Source organism: Brachyhypopomus gauderio, unplaced genomic scaffold (genome assembly GCF_052324685.1).
Source record: "Brachyhypopomus gauderio isolate BG-103 unplaced genomic scaffold, BGAUD_0.2 sc93, whole genome shotgun sequence".
Lineage (NCBI taxonomy): Eukaryota > Metazoa > Chordata > Actinopteri > Gymnotiformes > Hypopomidae > Brachyhypopomus > Brachyhypopomus gauderio.
In genome coordinates, this window is record NW_027506914.1 from 192,908 (window position 1) to 211,345 (window position 18,438).

At 40.8% G+C, this 18,438-nt stretch overlaps 3 protein-coding genes across 3 annotated transcripts; 2 read left to right on the forward strand and 1 right to left on the reverse strand.

The window, feature by feature from the left end:
• Nucleotides 1–7,553: 7,553 nt before the first annotated feature.
• On the reverse strand, nt 7,554–10,982 carry LOC143495155 (dynein regulatory complex protein 8-like). The gene is made up of 7 exons (XM_076992446.1): nt 10,840–10,982; nt 10,040–10,124; nt 9,834–9,906; nt 9,632–9,711; nt 8,380–8,422; nt 8,128–8,194; nt 7,554–7,817 (listed from the first exon to the last, which is right to left on the reverse strand). The coding sequence occupies exons 1-7, from the start codon at nt 10,862–10,864 to the stop codon at nt 7,699–7,701; spliced, it is 492 nt and encodes a 163-aa protein (XP_076848561.1). The 5' UTR covers nt 10,865–10,982; the 3' UTR covers nt 7,554–7,698.
• Nucleotides 10,983–12,914: 1,932 nt separating this feature from the next.
• Nucleotides 12,915–13,540, forward strand: LOC143495162 (histone H4). The gene has a single exon (XM_076992455.1). It carries the CDS (start codon nt 12,918–12,920, stop codon nt 13,227–13,229), a length of 312 nt encoding a protein of 103 aa, XP_076848570.1. The 5' UTR covers nt 12,915–12,917; the 3' UTR covers nt 13,230–13,540.
• A 1,206-nt stretch (nt 13,541–14,746) lies between these two features.
• LOC143495147 (histone H2B 1/2) lies at nt 14,747–15,168 on the forward strand. The gene has a single exon (XM_076992434.1). The coding sequence runs from the start codon at nt 14,777–14,779 to the stop codon at nt 15,149–15,151; it is 375 nt and encodes a 124-aa protein (XP_076848549.1). The 5' UTR covers nt 14,747–14,776; the 3' UTR covers nt 15,152–15,168.
• The last annotated feature ends 3,270 nt before the right edge of the window (nt 15,169–18,438 follow it).

An 18,438-nucleotide genomic window follows, 5' to 3' on the forward strand; every position in this document is an offset into this window, starting at 1 on the left:
ATATATAGGCAAACAAACGACCCTCAGGTGAGACGGATCACGGGCTCCGCCCACCTGAGGGACGCACATGACGTCACCAGACAACAACAACAACAGCCGCTGTGGACGGAGGCGGCCGGTAGGGGGCCGCCTCACCGTGACAATATCAAAGAAAACAATGTACAATCACATTAAGATTATCTCTATGAATTATGAAGACATAAGCTTCATAAAAACATAAGAAACACCAGATAATCAGCTATATTTGCATTAGCACACACACTGTATGTTAATTAATCTGTTTGCCACTGATTAGTAAATACACAATAAGCAACAGAATGAAAAACGAAAAGGCACAATAAGAACGTTTGGCTTCAGTTGAGATTCACCAAGTACACAATTAAAATCAACTTAATGGTGTCGTCTTTAATTATGGCTAATGTTTCCCATACAACATATACCATACCAGGTTTTCAGTCAACTTTCACCTCAGCACTGGTGTGTGTGGATATATATATTCACACACACCCAGTGACGCTGGAAACGAGGGATACACAGACACTTGCAGATTTCAAAGAAGTTAACTCTTTAGTGGCAGGGGAGTAATACCAAAGATATCTAGGGCAGTCCGGGTCCGTACACTAGAAACAATCCAACCGAACAGAAGTGCCAGCGGGCAAATCGGAGAATAGCTAAACCAGGTCAAACCAGAGAATCAGAATAATAACTCTTAGTATGCTTTCAGGAATGTTGGCAATATTTCACAAGGGTCGTATAGGGAGGTCTTATATAGGAAATAGTTAACGGGCGACAGGTGTCTGATAAACCGGGAAGGCCTGCTTCCTGTGTAGTATGGTGACCTGATGGCTCATTTTCACTGCTTTACAGGCAGATTACCCAGCTTTATGGATCGATCACATGAGGTAGAACACACACAACCAGTAATCCTAGTCTTTCAGTAATCCCAGAGTCTTTCTATGATTACAAACTCTAACAGGACTCAGACTGGAACCCTCACATGTTCACACACTCACTGTTCTGTACATTACCATCTCAGTATTATATGGCAAAACAACAATCCGATCATTTCACACAGACCCACAAAATTACTCACACATTATATATGCTTACACATCACTGCACTGCATAGGACTTTTTTGTTATGAATTCTGTATTATACTGAACTGTTCCTTGATCAATCAGAGACATTGTTTTGACATTTCTTCTTATTTTTTATCATTTCTACACCTCCTGGCATCCTGACTTCTAAATTTTGTGGTGGGTTCTGAGTTCTTGATCTTGAACTTCTAGTTTGAGGTGGTCCACTGGGCATCACAACGCTCCATCCATAATGAACCACATTGCAACAGTAAACTCCATAAACCTCATGCTCCAGCTTCCATTAAAGAGCAACTCAAGATGCAGCTAGCCTGAACAAAAACACCTTAGCCAAGCCCAACCACTGACACAAAAAGACAAACCCAACCACTGACATTAAACACAGCCAAACCCAACCACTGACACACTAACACAAACCCAACCACTGACACAAAAACACAAACAAACCCAACCACTGACAGAAAAAGCCCTCAGCTAAGCCAAACCACTGACACAAAAAGCCCTCAACTCAACACTGACCAGGGGCATAAACTGCTCACTCAAGCCCAAGCGCTGCTTCACTCTGAGGAAAGAAAGCTGCGTGTGCCACCTCATGCTTCAAATTCCATCATAGGCATCAGGTTATATAGTAATGGATACACTGTATGCATAGCACACTACATGACGTGATAAATGTTAATGTGTGTTGTTTGTGTGTGTGTGTGTGCTTTTTTGTAAAAATGGTGCAATTAGGGACTTAATTGATGCCAAATGTTTATGTCACTCATATATGACCTCTCTCTTCAACAGAGTTGTATAATCCAGGTTCAGAAAGTAAAAGTCCTCACCAGGATTTTGCTCAAGCTTGCTAGATTTCTAATTAGTGCAATCCAGGTAAAATGAGTGGAATCAACGCAATCTAGGAAGCCTGAGCAAAATCCTGGTGAGGACTTTTACTTTCTGAACCTGGATTATACAACTCTGCTCTTCAATGGAAAAGTAACTCATTAAGTCAGTGTTGTCACACTGATCTAAAGATTTAGATTTAGATTGTTTTTGTAAAATATATGCACTAATATATGTTCATATATCTAAATTAGAGTGAGAAAAGAGTAAACAACTCTATAGACACCCCCCCCCCCACACACACACACACACACACACACACACTGTCCTTCGGTGCCTGGTGCATTATCTTTAATCAAAGAAAAAAAACATTCACAAGAATCATGGCGGCGCAGTGGTTAAAGCAGTGCGGAGAGCATCGCATACAAACTTAATGTTTTCCTGAGCATTTTATACTGAATACTTTGAAAGCACTCACTGGTTGTTACAACACCCCAGCTGCACCGAAATGAGCAAATCTAACAAGTTCAGGGTGAGCGTGAAGAGAACCGGAGCGCGCCCGCACCCAGAACCGGAGCGCGCCCGCACCCACCAGAACCGGAGCGCGCCCGCACCCACAACCGGAGCGCGCAGAAGCGCATAAGCAGCATTACATGTAGGGATACGGGACTCTTATAACCTACTGCACACCACCACTGTCCTAGCCCACGGCCTCTTCTCTTCAGTCTGCTTTACAATATCGGTAATCAGTTGTTTGTGTCCAATAACTTGAGCCCACTGGCTATTGTGATCATGGCAGGTTCTGGACATCGCAGTGGTACCGAGGCACAGCGCAAACGCCGCAGAAACACCACACCATGTTCGCACCGGTCCACGCTTCATTTATCATCACATCTCATCAAGAAAAACATAACGACACCGAGCAGAGAACAGCCCAAGCCAGACACATATCCCTCACTCCTTCTCAAAAGGGAAATCATTCAGGAGAGAGTTGACGGAACCGGCCCATTTAATGTTTGTGTTTCCTATTGTCAACCTTATCCAAAAGAGTGGTAGAATTTGGACAGTTGTGTTAATTACTGCATATTAAATGTGTCTCGTTTTCAAACAGTACATATGTTACATATCAAATATGTAAGATTAGCTTTCAGTCGGACTCAGCAAGCAACACTGATTTCCTACGGTGGGATTTTGTAAAGACGAATCTGAATAAATATTGCCAATCTGCATTACTTCTACCTCTGGGGTGAAACTGTAGAGGTCCTGGTGTATCAGAATTACTGCTTGGATGTATTTATTACAAAGGACGTAAACGTACACTGCGAAGTATTTAATGCTCCGTGCAGTGCCAGCATTAAGGCAAACCCAATATCGGTTTGAAGAGCCTGCTGGTTCTGCCCTACACTCCTTGCTGGAGGAGGGTCCCGGGATCAGCAGTTTCAGGGCTTGCCTCTTCAGCTCCACCAGCCAGGCACTGCAGTTCTCGCACCATACCCCTCTGTCGGAACCGGGGGAGCTCCCACTACCCGAGGCTGGGGAACCGGTGCCGAATCCCGGGGATCCACCTAAGGACCCTGGCGAACACGTGCCGATCCCCGGTGAGATGGGGACAGGCGAGTCCGAGAAGGAGCCAGGAGACGAGGTTCCGGATACAGGTGAAGGTGTTCCAGACGACCCAGGCACGGAACCGGCACCCTCGGGAGCCGGACGGCTGCCGGTCCGGGACTCCTCGTATGCTTTCCGGTACCAAGTTTCAGGGGAGAAAGAGGCTGACTTGGTAGGAGAAGAATCCGCTATCTGCTATGAAAAGAATAAAAGTGCTTGGTAAACACGTTTAAGGATGATTTCAAACCATCTAACCACCTAGTGATGATCTCAAACCATCTAACCCCAGTGATGATCTCAAACCATCTAACCCCAGTGATGATCTCAAACCATCTAACCCCAGTGATCTGGAGAACAGAAGAAACGCGCTCACTACTGCACAAAATAAAGGCAGAAAGGCAAACTTACCCCGTATTTTCGGGTCCTGGTCCCAGACCTCTCTTTATTCCCCGTGAGAGAAGTCATGGTGAAGAACTGGACCAACGTAGTGGGTGAATGTATATCACACCCAGTCCGAACAGAGCTGAAGTCAGTTCACATACAACTTGTGTCTCTCTCCAAGTCCAGACTCAGTAACGACGTCCATGCAGTGGATCATCCATTAGGGTCCAACCCAGGGACGGACTGGCCATCGGGCATACCGGGCATTTTCCCGGTGGGCCGACGTGCTATTTGGGCCGACAGTCCTGACACTTTTTTATCTATTTATATATTGGTCTGACCGGCCCATAAAACAAGTAGATCAGTGGGCCGATTCAGATGGAGGCTGGCTGATTGACACTTGTCTGGCGAATCACATTAACACACCTTTCGCGATGCTCCTGCTGCCTGCATAATGCATTTGGCAAAAAAAAGTCAGCGCGAGAGTTTACCGGTCCTTAAACACGCTGGTATGCAGCCCATTGGTTATTTTCTTTACTGACACAGAGCTGTACCAATCATATCATCAAACACCCCCTCCTCCATGCGCCGGTGCGTAGTGCAATCTAACGTTGATTAACATAACGTATGTGAGTATCTGAGAAGCGCAAAGGAGGTGCAGAGAAACTACGACAAAAAGAAGCTTGAACTTCAAGTAAACGCTGCCAAATGTATAAAAATTACTCAAATGTTTGCCACAGCAGGGCCTTCATCAGCTCCCGTGGCTGATGACAGTGGTGGCGGTGGCCAGTGGACAGAAACATGTACTGAACGTGCGGTAAGCCTGACTCCTTTCAGAGCAGCTATAAAATGAGTAGGGTTAAGCAACCAAACCCTTTGCCAAATCTGATAAATTGATAAAACATCAATAAAATCATTTTGGCTAATGTTCTATGGCCGAGTTAGTTTGTATTGTAAATGCAAAAGGTAAAATAAGTGAATAACGTCCTTACCTCTATTATAAGACTTTGTGTACACTGTATGAGAAAATAAGCCTATTTTAGTACTTTTATGTCTTCCATTCTGAACTAAATAGTCTTAAATGTGAGAACACTTTTAAAACCTCCATTCACCAACAAAAACAGTACTAAGTCACTCAGCAGGCAGCATTCTATTTTCATTATTATACTATTAATATTTGCGGGGTGAGTAGTAGGCTAGGCTAAGGCTATGCTTGGTAGGAAGGGGAAATGTTTGGTAGCTTTTATGGAGGTGTTTAGGGACAATGTACAGAAATTAAAGGAAATTACACTTTTATTAAAATGGTAATTTTGTTTATTGCCTGTGCCATATGCCAATGCTGCTGTGTGCCTCTTCACAAATCTTCATAAATCCAGTATTTCTAGGTGTATTTTTAAAGCCACCATTCAATTAAACTGAGTTACTGGGCAGTTTTCTGATTTTGTTATTAGGCCATTGATTGTTTAACTTGTAAGCCTAGGTTTAGCTACTTTTTCGCCTGGATGTGTTTGGGGGCATTTAGCCTAGCTGGCTAAAGAAAATGTAGGCTCTAATTAAAGAAAATCTTATTTTTTACAATGACAATTTTTTTTGCCAGTATTATGCCAATGCAGCTGTGTGTCTGTTTTTCTGATAAAACAACAATAATTAATTCCTTATGTTGAGAAAAAAAAACATACATTCATTCTTTTGACTGGGTAAGTTCACAATTTATTGAGTACTACTCTTGGAAGAGTTAGCATCTGATCCTTTATTTTTCATCTCTATTCTTTCTTTCTCTTGTCTTCCTCCCTGAAACACATAGGCACACCCAGTTGGATGAATGCTGCATTCATTACTGTGATGGAGTGGTTCAATATGCATTTTCATACTGTTAATAAACAAAACTTTTTGAAAGTATTTAATGATTTAAAAATTATTTAATTTCACTCTCACTAATTCCTGTAAACTCATGGCATGGCTTAGGGTACATGGTTTTAAAGAGTGTAAACTGTTGGTATACACATTCAAAAAACTGAAAAGTGTGAAAAGCGTTATCGAGTGTGAGTGGGCCGGTCTGGTCCAAAAATGCCAGGGCCGATTTTTTGTCCCAGTCCGCCCCTGGTCCAACCTAACAGGAATATTACATGTAATGACACAGAGACAGGGTGTCTCGGGGTGTCTCAGGATGTGTCAGTGGAAGTTCCAGTGCGGTATTGTGGACCCAGTTGGACCAGTGCCTCTCCAACACGGTCTGGTCTCCTGTTACTACAGTGAAACGTCGCTGGTCATTAAACCCAGATGCGCACATCTGTCTCTGGGCGGTTCTGACCGCCCCTCGGAGTTCTCAGCCAATAGCGTGTCAATATCCCTGTGAGTGACGCGTGGGCATGTCCTTAAAGCGACGAGTTTTATGTAGATAATTGCAGTAATCGACATTTTAAAAGCTATGAAAATACCAGCAAAACACGTAATCAGTAGATATGTTAAAACAGCAATCGACGAATAAACCGCACGATATAAAATATATAAGAAATTGCCAGAAGCCCCAAACATTATTTAAACTGGTAGCTTGTAAAATAATCACCTATTGTACTAACCTGAAACAACTCAGAGCATAACATACATGGTGATGCTTGATCGCAGTTTTTCATCAACAAATGAAAAGATTGGCATTTATAAATGCGTAGCTGTAGCTTGTTAGTAGAAAGCAGCAGTTTGAAGTTTGTCTTAATTGATTTCTCTTGCATGCGTAGTCAGCGCCACCTACTGACATACAACTAGAAATGTCAGAAAGCTATACTCGTTAATCTTACTTTATGTAAGATTTGATCTTTGATCATAATGTCCTTGACCTATTAGTAGTAAATAAAAAAATGAAAAGGCTGGAAAATAGATGATAATATTTCATATTCAACGCATCAGTGCAAGGAGTGTAAAATAGTCACATAACACAGTTAGCAAATTATACAAAAAGCCCATGAGAAAAATTAATTAGATTAAAATCACCAGTTATGAGGAGTCCTCCTCTCTACACTAAACAGAGGCACTGCACGGGGAGGGCACATATGAAGAAGGGCCTAACAGTGGACAGAGGACATCATAAAGAATGCCCGCGTCTGTAGCGCCCATTTCATTTTAGGTCAGGTGGATTTTCGTACATTTATTTAATTCAGGACGTCTGGTTATAACTGTCAATTACTCGGCGAGGGCTTAAAATAAAAATGGGCTTGTCCGAAGTGCTATTGCTAACTAGCTAGTGCACTGTGGGCTAGGGCTGCCCACCGCTCTGGGCACGTGTGATCCACAGCCCCCTAGTAATCACTAGTGTGTGTGTGCACCACAGCCCCCTAGTAATCACTAGTGTGTGTGTGTGTGTGTGTGTGTGTGTGTGTGTGTGTGTGTGTGTGTGTGTGTGTGTGTGTGTGTGTGTGTTCTAACTGCACAGATGGGTTAAAAGCAGAGAACAATTTTCAATTGAAAAATCACAATTGACAAATATGGCACATTTACATTTTACCAAGTCACACCACCCTCCATATACATACCAGTATATCAATGGGATACTGATGATTAAAGGAGGAGGAATTATACACTGATGTAACATATTTTTCATGCTAACAAATAACGAGGAAATCTTTCTGTTTTGTACCATGAGGCATTTATTTACAGTTCAAAGGGAATAAATGACAAGTTCTTTGTTATTGTATATAGAGGTTTATTATATTTATTTTTAACATTGTGTATGAGGCGTTGACAGTGCAGCATATGAAAAAGTACAGAAGAACTGTGAGGAGCATCTTCCCATCATCACTGTGTGTCATTGATGGTCATCATGCTCACAAAGTCCTTGTAGAAAATGACATTTTTGTCGGGATCAAGAGCTGCAGAGAACATTTCCTCTGTTTCCTCTTGGGTAAAGGGCTCCCCTGATTAGTGTGAATAAAACTGTGCTTACCAGTGTTTTACAGGCAAATTCAAAATATCTAAACCACATTAAAACACTGAGAAAATGTGCAGTTAACCATTTTGAAGTGCGACACAGAGGCAGAGAGGCTCATCACACATGTTGCAGGTGATGAGGGTCAGTAGAATGATAAACGTGTTGGGAACAGGGATGAAACGAAACTGAACACACACTGGCGATCCTGAGTCATGTACATTATATTCTTTTCATGCAAGACCGTATGTTTTTATATTGTTAACTTATGCTTTTGAATAAGTGAAATATGATTTTACCCTCTTGCATCAAATATTTGGATAGTTCTTCTGGTTCCAAAAATCCTTTTTTCTGCTGATCTAGAACCTAAGGAGGGTGTTCAGGGTAGATTAGTAATTACACAGAAAACACATAAGCTGAAGTATTCATAGCAATGACTGTAGATGAGGTCCAGTGTGAAGAAGGCTGCCATTAACGTAGACATTAATGCACTCGCAGTGCATGAACACTAGAACTAGAGTTTCTAGATCTAGTACATGAATGTGAATTACCTCAAAGGCCTGCAGGAGCATATCATCAGGAATGGGGCGAAACCTGAACAGAGGAGACAGAACAGAACCGGTTATGCAAATCTATTCTCCCACATCAAGGGCATCGCTAGGACTTTTTCAATTCGGGGTTCAAGCCTTCCAGGGGATTCAGCCAATCCACAAAATCTTTCTTCATTAAAAAGGTCAGGATTGAGCAGAATGTTAGTCAAGAATTGCTTTTTCACCAGCAGCAATCAAGCACTGTCCTGGCTTTAAAATATATGTAGCGTGGGTTCTGAAATGAAAGTGGTGCTAAAGTACGCAGTTTTAATAACCCAACATGTTTGGGGCTGGCACTGAAACACTCTCCTGAAACTCACCCCAGAAAACACCTCATTCCACATTACAACACTATATATATATATATATATATATATATACAGTTAACACTTAAAATACACCATATTTAAGTATTTTCTGTGAAGATAATTGAAATCATCTTTCTTAGAGATTTACAACACAACATGACACACACACACACTCACCACATCTCACTGGGTGGGTAGTAAATGATATAATGAATATGCCTATGCCTTGCAAAGGTAAGGCTCACATGAACAGGAGCTATCAAGTCAACTAATTACAGTTATGTAATAAGGAATATCACTCCATTCTCTTAAATGGAGTTATACATGTTAGGATTTTGTATTTTCATTCACTACTTTCTAATGCATATGTGGCAGTCCATGTTTGTAAACAAATCAAGTTACTATTAGTTCCATTTTAGCTTAATTTGATCAATCACAATCGTTTTTATTTAATGTAATGTCCAAAACAATAATCAATAAATGATCAGATTCAGATCTACTAAAACATTATTCACCTATGCTTTCAAATGGCTGGGTGATAAAAATCAGCAAACCTTTCTTGCAAAACCTACTTTACTTGTTCAGGTAATTAAAACCTACTTTGTTGTTTATTGTCAATGAATCACTGAAACAAGTAAAGTCTTGCTCAGACAGATCTCAGACAAATTATGCTCTAGTAAGAGAAACTCAGTAGTCACTGAGAGTGCATGCGGCAATATTGGTCCACTTTAATTTGCTGTGATGACCTTCACATAATGGTTTTAATGCTAATGGTGCTAAAACGAGAAACCAGCATCTACTGGAAAGAGTTCAAATGTGAAGTTTCATCCAATACCAAGAACATATCATTTCATCAGTACACTCTGGGATCATATAAAATCACAGTGAATTAGGCCTTGTCTTACTTGTGCTCCATCAAGACCTTGGTCATAGTCGGAAGGAATTTCACAAAGCGGATATATCCTGTTGACTCCTCCTCCTCAACCTGTTAAAGCAACTACACATCACCTTCAGTATACACCAGATCTCACTACACAGCCAATAAAACACTGTGGTGGCCTATAACTTATAATGAAATATTCTACACAGACAAAATAACACTCTGACCTCTGCAATAATGTCATGCAGTTCAGCTTCAGTTGGAAAACAACCAAGGGATCGAATAATGGTACCAATTTCTCTAGGAAAACAAGAAAAGGACACATTTAGAGAAATAAAGCAATAAAATGTAATGAACGAGAACTGTGTATGTACAGTGCAGTAAATGGGGAGTTTGTACATTTAGGTGGAGTTTGTCATGAATTAAACCTTACCTGACATCAACCGTGTGATTGAATTCATGATCAAACACATCAAATGTGTTGCTGATCCTCTTGTGGACCTCAGATACAATACCTTCTGTAAAGGACAGTAGAAAATTATCTTGTTAATATAAACAGCTTGACATGCCTGTTGTAACGAAGTGGCCCAAGGTTCGTTTAGGTGTCGTCAGGTCGAATGTGATGCTAAACCTTTTTTTTTTTTAGAAAATCTTATATTCAGACTATATTGAAAAATAAGTGTTTTTGTCATTTTATGATAGCTCCCTACAATTAACTTTCAGCCATGAAGATTTCAAATATAACCTTTCATGTATAACCTTTGTTACACTCCGTCAGGTAACTGGTTTGGTAACTGGTTAAGTGGTCAATCTTGCACTGGAATCTTTCAGGTTGTTCTTAAGTCAGATAACAAGTTACTTAACATGTGAACCACTAGAATATCTGCACGTCACATTTAGAGGGAAATGAAGTTTATTAGCAAAGTAAAATATAAAATAGTGTAGCCAACATATTTTATTGTTTATGTCAAATTTATGCTCTAAAATGAAAATGCCAGTTAGCCAGCCAGCTAACGTAGTTACAACCCTGTAACATTAGCTAATGTTACAACAGATTACGCTCGCCCATGTACGATGTGGCTCTTTGCCGTAACATAGTAAGAAAAGTGGCTCTTGGTCTATGACGGGTTGGCCACCCCTGCTTTAGTAGCTTAACAACGTTACTGCACGGCGCAGAATATCTGGTCACGTGACCAACAAAGACACATTAAGAACGTTCACGTCGTTTGATACCTGCAGAGTCTTTATCTCCCGCCATGTTTGACGCTACAGCTGGTTGCTAAGAGACAGAAACGTTCACTTCCGTTCCGCGAAGCTCGCGCGTGTCCGTCATCAGTGATGGAAGTGGCTGATTTACAGAATATAATAGATGAAGAGAGTGACGGACGGCGGAGGTCATCTCCGTTTATTCAGCGCTGCACTGATCACAAGAACGCGCCTAGGATCATAGATTTCAGCCAACAGAGTAGGTATTTGATTCCATTTTGTAACCGATGGTGTTTCTACCATGGCAAAAAACAAGTCTACACAGCTAAAATAAATCTGATCAACAAAATGAAAGTTATAAGAGGATGTTTTTCATGACAGAGCACCTACCTAATATACCACAAGAGAGACTGTGTCCTACAATAACTGACCAAACGGTCCAGTGATGACTCCGCCTTGCTGACAGTGTTCTCACTGCTTCAGCTTCCCTATTGAGTTAATAATAGCTCAGCTAGGTATGAAAATGTTTCAATTTTACCCGAGTATGGGCTTGAATTACAGTGATCCTAAACCTCAGAAAAACAGATCTATTGAAGCTCAGTTAAACCTGAGATACAGCGACATCTAGTGACAGATAATGATTTTTATATGATAATTACATTTTTTTTTAGATTTACATTTAACTTCAGGTTAACTTCAGACTTTACTACAGATTCCAACAACACAGCATTTAAATACACTGCATACACAATATGGAGCTGTATTTCATTCAGATTTATGCTTATGGGTAATTTCTCAACTACAGTTCAGCTAATGACAGCTCAGTTGCCCCGTGCTATCAGCTCGGGTTGGATGCCTGTGTTTTTACCCTTCAGACAGAGACCTTCACTATAAGGTATCCTGGGACTGCTGCTGTAAGTGCTTTGAGATGAAGGAGTGAGAATGCAGTTATGAATGTCCTTCGGTCCTTTATTGTTACACAGACTAAGGTGTGTGTGTGTGTGTGTGTGTGTGTGTGTGTGTGTGTGTGTGTGTGTGTGTGTGTGTGTGTGTGTGTGTGTGTGTGTGTGTGTGTGTGTGTGTTACTATTGGTTAACCCTTATGAATTACCTCTCCTATTAATGATTGCCCTAATTATTGGCCAAGCTTATTAATGACCATCCTTATTTTCACGTTTATTAGTGTCTGTCCTTTTTAATGACCACCCTTATTAATGGCCGTTAATGGTGTTTTGATCACATTGTAGGAGTGCAGATTTATTCATTCATTTATTCGCATTGTTTGCTTATGTCACAATGAGATGTTATGACAACTCAAAGCTTCTGTGTCATAGGAAGCAGTAAAATTACATGCAGTGCAGACACACAAGGTAGGAAATACATGTTGTATATAACCAACCTTTGATGTGACCAAACCTCTAAATACGTTTCTTTTGTTTTTATAAAGCCATGCATTGACTCTGTATGAGGCCCTACTGACGTAAATAATACTGTTTTGTAGGAAAAGCCTTCAGTCATAAGCATATTGCCGTTTCGGTTTTGTTTTGTGTTCAAGACAAATTTCTTTCATGAAAAATGTATTTTTGCAGAGGTCTGACTAGTGTTGTAGAGGTCTGACTAGTTTTGTAGAGGTCTAAAATAAGTTGGAGAGGTCTTGCTAGTGTAGAAGTCATACGTATGTTGTAGAGGTCTGTAGAGGTTTTGTAGTCATCATACATATGTGGGTGAGCGAATACTTTTGGCAATATAGTGTACTTCTATGCCAAGTCTTATTCTTGTTATTAGCAGTAGTAGTAACAGTAAGAGTTGTAGGCCGGCTGTTGTCTTTCTTTGCTTTCTCTTTTCCCTTCTCTTTGCTGCTTGTTGTGCTTGCCTAAACTATCTCAAATTGTAAAATTGTACTTTTTGTGACTTAGCGTGGAGTCCTTGTTCCAGTTCATCTAAATGTGGTGCTGGAGGCTTTGGAGAAACGTGGCATTTAGCTCCGCCTCCTCCAGTGCTCCAGTGTCTTCAAGCAGGTCCTGTAGAGAAGTATAACAGATGCGCGCTGGGTTTTGCAGCTTTATTGTTTCACTTTTCTGTGAGTAGTGAAAGAAACGTTTAGCGATGTCTGGAAGAGGGAAGGGTGGTAAAGGTCTTGGGAAAGGAGGCGCTAAGCGTCATCGCAAGGTTCTCCGTGACAACATCCAGGGCATTACTAAACCCGCAATTCGCCGTCTGGCTCGTCGTGGCGGTGTCAAGCGTATCTCCGGTCTGATTTACGAGGAGACCCGTGGTGTGCTCAAAGTGTTCCTGGAGAACGTTATCAGGGACGCGGTTACTTACACCGAACACGCCAAGAGAAAGACCGTCACCGCTATGGATGTGGTTTATGCTCTGAAACGCCAGGGACGCACTCTGTACGGATTCGGAGGTTAAACGCTCAACTCGACACGAAACCAACGGCTCTTTTAAGAGCCACCCATATACTCATTTAAAGAGCTGTTTCATGCGTTTACTGGTAACCACAAGCGTCAATTACTTAAACGCGCACAGAGAACGTTTTGTCCGACTTTGCTTTTTGAAGGTACTTTTATTAAAATTACGGAAGGGTCCATACACAATCATTTAATATTGTAATGTTTGACATTACGGATCTTGCATACACATTACACCATTTCATTTTATAGGCTACATGAACTGTTACTTGTTATTTCCCCATATAATTTCTACACCATTTATCACACACAATGTCCGACGTTGCCGTGTACTACAACAGTTTTAAAATGCACGTTGTAGTCTCTGAATCCTAAAACATTTAAATAAATGGACATATTAAATAAATGGAGACGCTTTATGACTAAATAATGCAATAAAAAACAACGTTATGACCTAACTAGTAACCACAAGTGCCAATTATTTAAACGTGAGTGATCCTGCACGTATAACATACGTATACACTATATATATATAAATTCGAGTTGACTTGACTAGATATTAGATTATTAGACTCATTTTCCTCACTATGGTGAATGTAAAATTTTGTTCATTTAAAACCAGTGTTATATTGTGAGAAAGTGAATAGAACAAAATAACATTGAAAAAGGTCTTTACGTGCATTTAAATACATAGGCTACTGTTATAAATTTATAAGTTATAATTCACTCAGTCTACTTCTGTTATTTCCCCAGATAAACCGTACACACAATTTATCACACAAAATGTCCGACTTTGCCGTGTAATACCACAATTTGCCACAATTTAAAATGCACGTTGTAGTCTCCGAATCCTGAAACACGTTTTGTAAAATAAATGGAGACGCTTTATGACAAAATAATGCAATGAAACTGCATTATTGAAACTCTAATGGTAAATAATTTTATGACGTTATGACATTATTTAACATTCTATGTCTGTTCTAATTATTTTAAGTCGTCTTATTTACTTTATTACATTACTTTGTCTATTTTAATAAATTTGTCATTTTATTATATTATTTTATTATGTTTGTTTCCTTTTTTCTTTAGGTTTTTTTAATGTTTTTTTTTAATTTTGTAAAGAACTTTGAGTTTCATGTATCTATGAAAGATACTATACAAATAAAGATTTTTTTTTTGTAATGATAATCAAAGTTATGACCTAGCTAGTTTAGAACCACATCCAAAGAATTTTAGTCTAATAAAATGAAAAGCTAGAAATTCCTTGCGCAAGCAGAACTAAACAGATTTTGAGGCTCTATCATAGTTTTCGTTTGAAAGTTGAAGGCAGAAATGGCTGGGCGGGATTAAGAGGTAAACGCTACGGCACAGTGGGGTGGCGGAGCCACGATAGGAGGTCCTGTCAGAGGAGGGCTTATTTTTGACCAATGATGCTTAGTCATGACCGCGAAGGGAGGGCGTGACCTAATTAGAATACCAAACTCTTAATGTAGGAGGTGCTGGAGCGTTTATGTTCATTCAACGGCGTTTCACTAATCTCCGAGCATCATGCCTGAGCCAGCAAAGTCCGCCCCGAAGAAGGGATCTAAGAAAGCCGTGACCAAGACGGCCAGTAAAGGAGGCAAGAAGCGCAGAAAGACCAGGAAGGAGAGCTACGCTATCTACGTGTACAAAGTCCTGAAGCAGGTCCACCCTGACACCGGTATCTCTTCCAAGGCGATGGGAATCATGAATTCTTTCGTCAATGACATTTTCGAGCGCATCGCTGGTGAGGCTTCTCGTCTCGCCCACTACAACAAGCGCTCTACCATCACCTCCAGGGAGATCCAGACCGCCGTGCGCCTGCTGCTTCCCGGTGAACTGGCCAAACACGCCGTGTCTGAGGGCACAAAGGCCGTCACCAAGTACACCAGCTCCAAGTAAATGGCTGAATAGTGCGACTTAACCAACCCAAAGGCTCTTTTAAGAGCCACCCACACTTTCACCCAAAGAGTTTTTCCCTCGCGAATGTGTTTGCACAATAAAAAATCAAGAAAATGCAAGTAATTGTAGTTAAAATCGATTCACTGCTGTACGTTTTATTTTTCAGTATCTCACAGGCATGAAAATCTGTCACCTTTCGGCGAAATTCGCCGTTTTGAAGTTGAAAAATCGTGTAGATCCGATGAGTTTTTTGGGGGGGGGGTCGGGAGATTATATTTTTATATTTTAATTATCATTGACTCATTAAGCAAACAGAGCACTTCCGAAATCGGCAATTTCAATGACACAGTGGCCAGCATTTTCCGCCCCGAACCATCATAGAGGCCAAATAGCGTTTCAATCATACCAACGTTCTTCATTCATGTTATTCATTTACTGCTAAGCGGGACGAGAAGCAGGACCTAGTGCTACACCGCTTTCAATCGTTTTCATATTTTGCGGTAAAACAAAGTTACTGCCGTTACTGCGTTGAATACTGTCAGAGCCACAAGCTCTTGTGATAAATAGGTAGATAGATAGACCTATTAATTTCGCGTCAACCCCGTGTAGTTAACGGTGACAAAATAAGAAACGAAATTTTTTTCTAGTGTGTCTGTAGTTGTAACTGGTGAATCCAGGGACGGGTGAGGATAACATTCGCGCCAGGGCTGAAAAGGTTGAAGATGAAGTTGTAAACTCTTGTCGTTTGAGTCTACCCTGTGCTTTAGCCCATGTTAGAAAATAAAAACACGTGAACCCTGGTATTTTTACACTCATTTTCGCTGCTGATGTATTTATTGGTTCATTAAGACGTAACGGTTTTGACTGAGCCATCTGGAATGGCGAAAGCGGCTCGCGTTTACGGATCTGGCTCCATACATTGAATCCATTGACAAGACAGTCAAAAAAATTTTTTAATGGATTTTACTATATTTTACGGAGCCCGTAAGGTGACATCATGTAAAAAAATAATGCGTGGCCACGACTTACTAACGCGTGGGAACGAGATACTAATGTCGCCTTTCACACGCGGCAACAAAGTTTATTTTTTCACAGCAAAGCAAGCAGATCCCAGGGATGTTCGCGAACTGACTGCCCAAGGAAGGTAAACCTGGCTTTATATAAAGTAATACTTAATTATCTTGTTCGCACGCGTTAGAGAGTCGTGGCCATGCGTTATTATATTTTTTACATGATGTCACCTTACGGGCTCCGTAATATTTGGCATCACCTGTCGCTGTATCCCCGTACACCAGCAGCCACCCCCCGTCGCCATATACCCATGACGTCACATGTCAACGCCCCGTATCCCCATGACGTCACATGCCCCGCCCCCCGGTCTTCTCACCTTTTTAACCCCTGACCCATTTTCATGCCTGATCTCAGCTTGATAGTGATGGGATTTTCGGCTCTATTTTGAGATGCGGCTCTAATGGCTCTTCTTACTGTGGAGAGCCGGCTCTTTCGGCTCCCAAACGGCTCCCCATATATATTTTTACATTATTAATTAATTAATAGCTTAAACCTAATTTTATAACATTTTGTTTCATTATTGACATTGTTAAGTAAAAATGCTGCATAACAATGCTTTATAAATAAAAGTTTTATTATAACCAATTATTAAATTATCACAAAATAGAACGCAATACAGCTTGGCCAATTGCCTGCCGTTTCCACAAAAAAAGTGGAGACTTTTTTTTTTCAGTGTTTTCCCACCACATTATTAACTGAAAGCTGCGTGTGATTGGTCAGATGTGTGGAGCACACGCTTGACATGCGGGCAGTGGAGAAGTTCTTTGCAGTGTTGTCCGAAACGATATGGGTGGTAGTATAAAGAAACACCCCTAAAAAACAGGGAAAAACAGGATTTTACCTGACGAAAATTCATGTTGCATTGTGCTCCAGGTTTGAAAAGTGCTAAAGTAGGCTAAAGTACTTGAAAATGTAACTGTATTTTGTTTCACAACAAATAGATGTCTGACTGAATCGATGTGATAAAAAAGCGAATTATTTCGAATAATTTCGAGTATATGTATAAATATTTAAGTTTAAGGTGCTGGGAAATATTGAAAATGGCAAGTGACGTACAAGTGCTTGAATTCCACCTTGTAAAGGTGTATGAACCCGGCATACATAACTTTGTTCATTGCGCTGAAGAGGTGCACGACCTCGCTTCGCACGGGGGTCCTCACGCAGGGGCGGAGCCACCGCGATTGCGTCATTTTCGGCGCATGGACCCTCGCGCTGGTCGCGACGCGCCAAGTATGCTCTACCTCTGGCAGAAACAGAGCAATACGCGCTAGGAGAGGGAGAGACAGCGAGGCACCGAAGGACAAATAAAAACGATGTTGGAAAAAAACTGTGGCACTGTGGCACTTGCAGAGCACAAGCGCAATACTGAAGGAAAAAGCGGCTCCCAAATAGGATCCTAAAACGGCTCCCATTGTGGAGCCGGTTCCAATCGTTCACTTCAAAGAGCCGGCTCTTAGAGCCGGATCGTTCGCGAACGACACATCACTACAGCTTGAGTATATGTGCGTGTGTGTTCAAATACACCTGCATGTTGACGTGTGAGAAAGGAGAGTATTTTTAATATACTACAGGGGTAGAGTTGTAACACCATCAACTCCACCGATCATGGATCAGATATTAGTCATATGATCATTCCGGTATTTACCCAATTTCTCCCTGGTCCCATATGGTGAATATCAAGGATGGAAACAGGCACATGCATATTCCATGAAGAAAAAAAAATTGATTTCGAGGTAAGAAAGTAAATTTCTGAATCAAGACTTTATTTTTTGTTTAGTACTTATACTGTTGCAGATAAAACCATGTGAATTCTATTACATTAAACTAGTTTCTCTGGTAAATTGTGATGCATTTTTGCCCTGTTAATTTCAACAGTTAATCACCTTGCAAATACAGTTAGCTAAACAATGGCAGACAGGGGTGGGGTGGGTTGTAACACAGCTTTATAAAGTGTTACAACCATCACCTTACTAAGAAAACATTTTTGATTTTAATTATTTTACAGAATGCCTAGGCAGTGAAAAAGAAAGACTGACAGTGGTGAGCCTGCAAATGTTTTTTTAAAAAAGCATCTGCTGAGGTCACAAAGAAGGGCAAGTCAGTCAGATCAGTTGTGAAGACACATGGTATCTGCCGTATAACACACACACACACACATTGACATTGCTTATTATTTGACCTCCATGTTCTTTACACAGGTACAATGTATTAGAGTG

Coding starts and splice junctions, on each gene's coding strand:
- LOC143495147 (XM_076992434.1), top strand. CDS start 14,777: ATGCCTGAGCCAGCAAAGTCCGCCCCGAAGAAGGGATCTAAGAAAGCC.
- LOC143495162 (XM_076992455.1), top strand. CDS start 12,918: ATGTCTGGAAGAGGGAAGGGTGGTAAAGGTCTTGGGAAAGGAGGCGCT.
- LOC143495155 (XM_076992446.1), bottom strand. CDS start 10,864: ATGGCGGGAGATAAAGACTCTGCAG. Junction 9,712..9,833: donor TGCATGACATTATTGCAGAG/GTCAGAGTGTTA, acceptor TTGCTTTAACAG/GTTGAGGAGGAGGAGTCAAC. Junction 8,195..8,379: donor TGCTCCTGCAGGCCTTTGAG/GTAATTCACATT, acceptor CACCCTCCTTAG/GTTCTAGATCAGCAGAAAAA.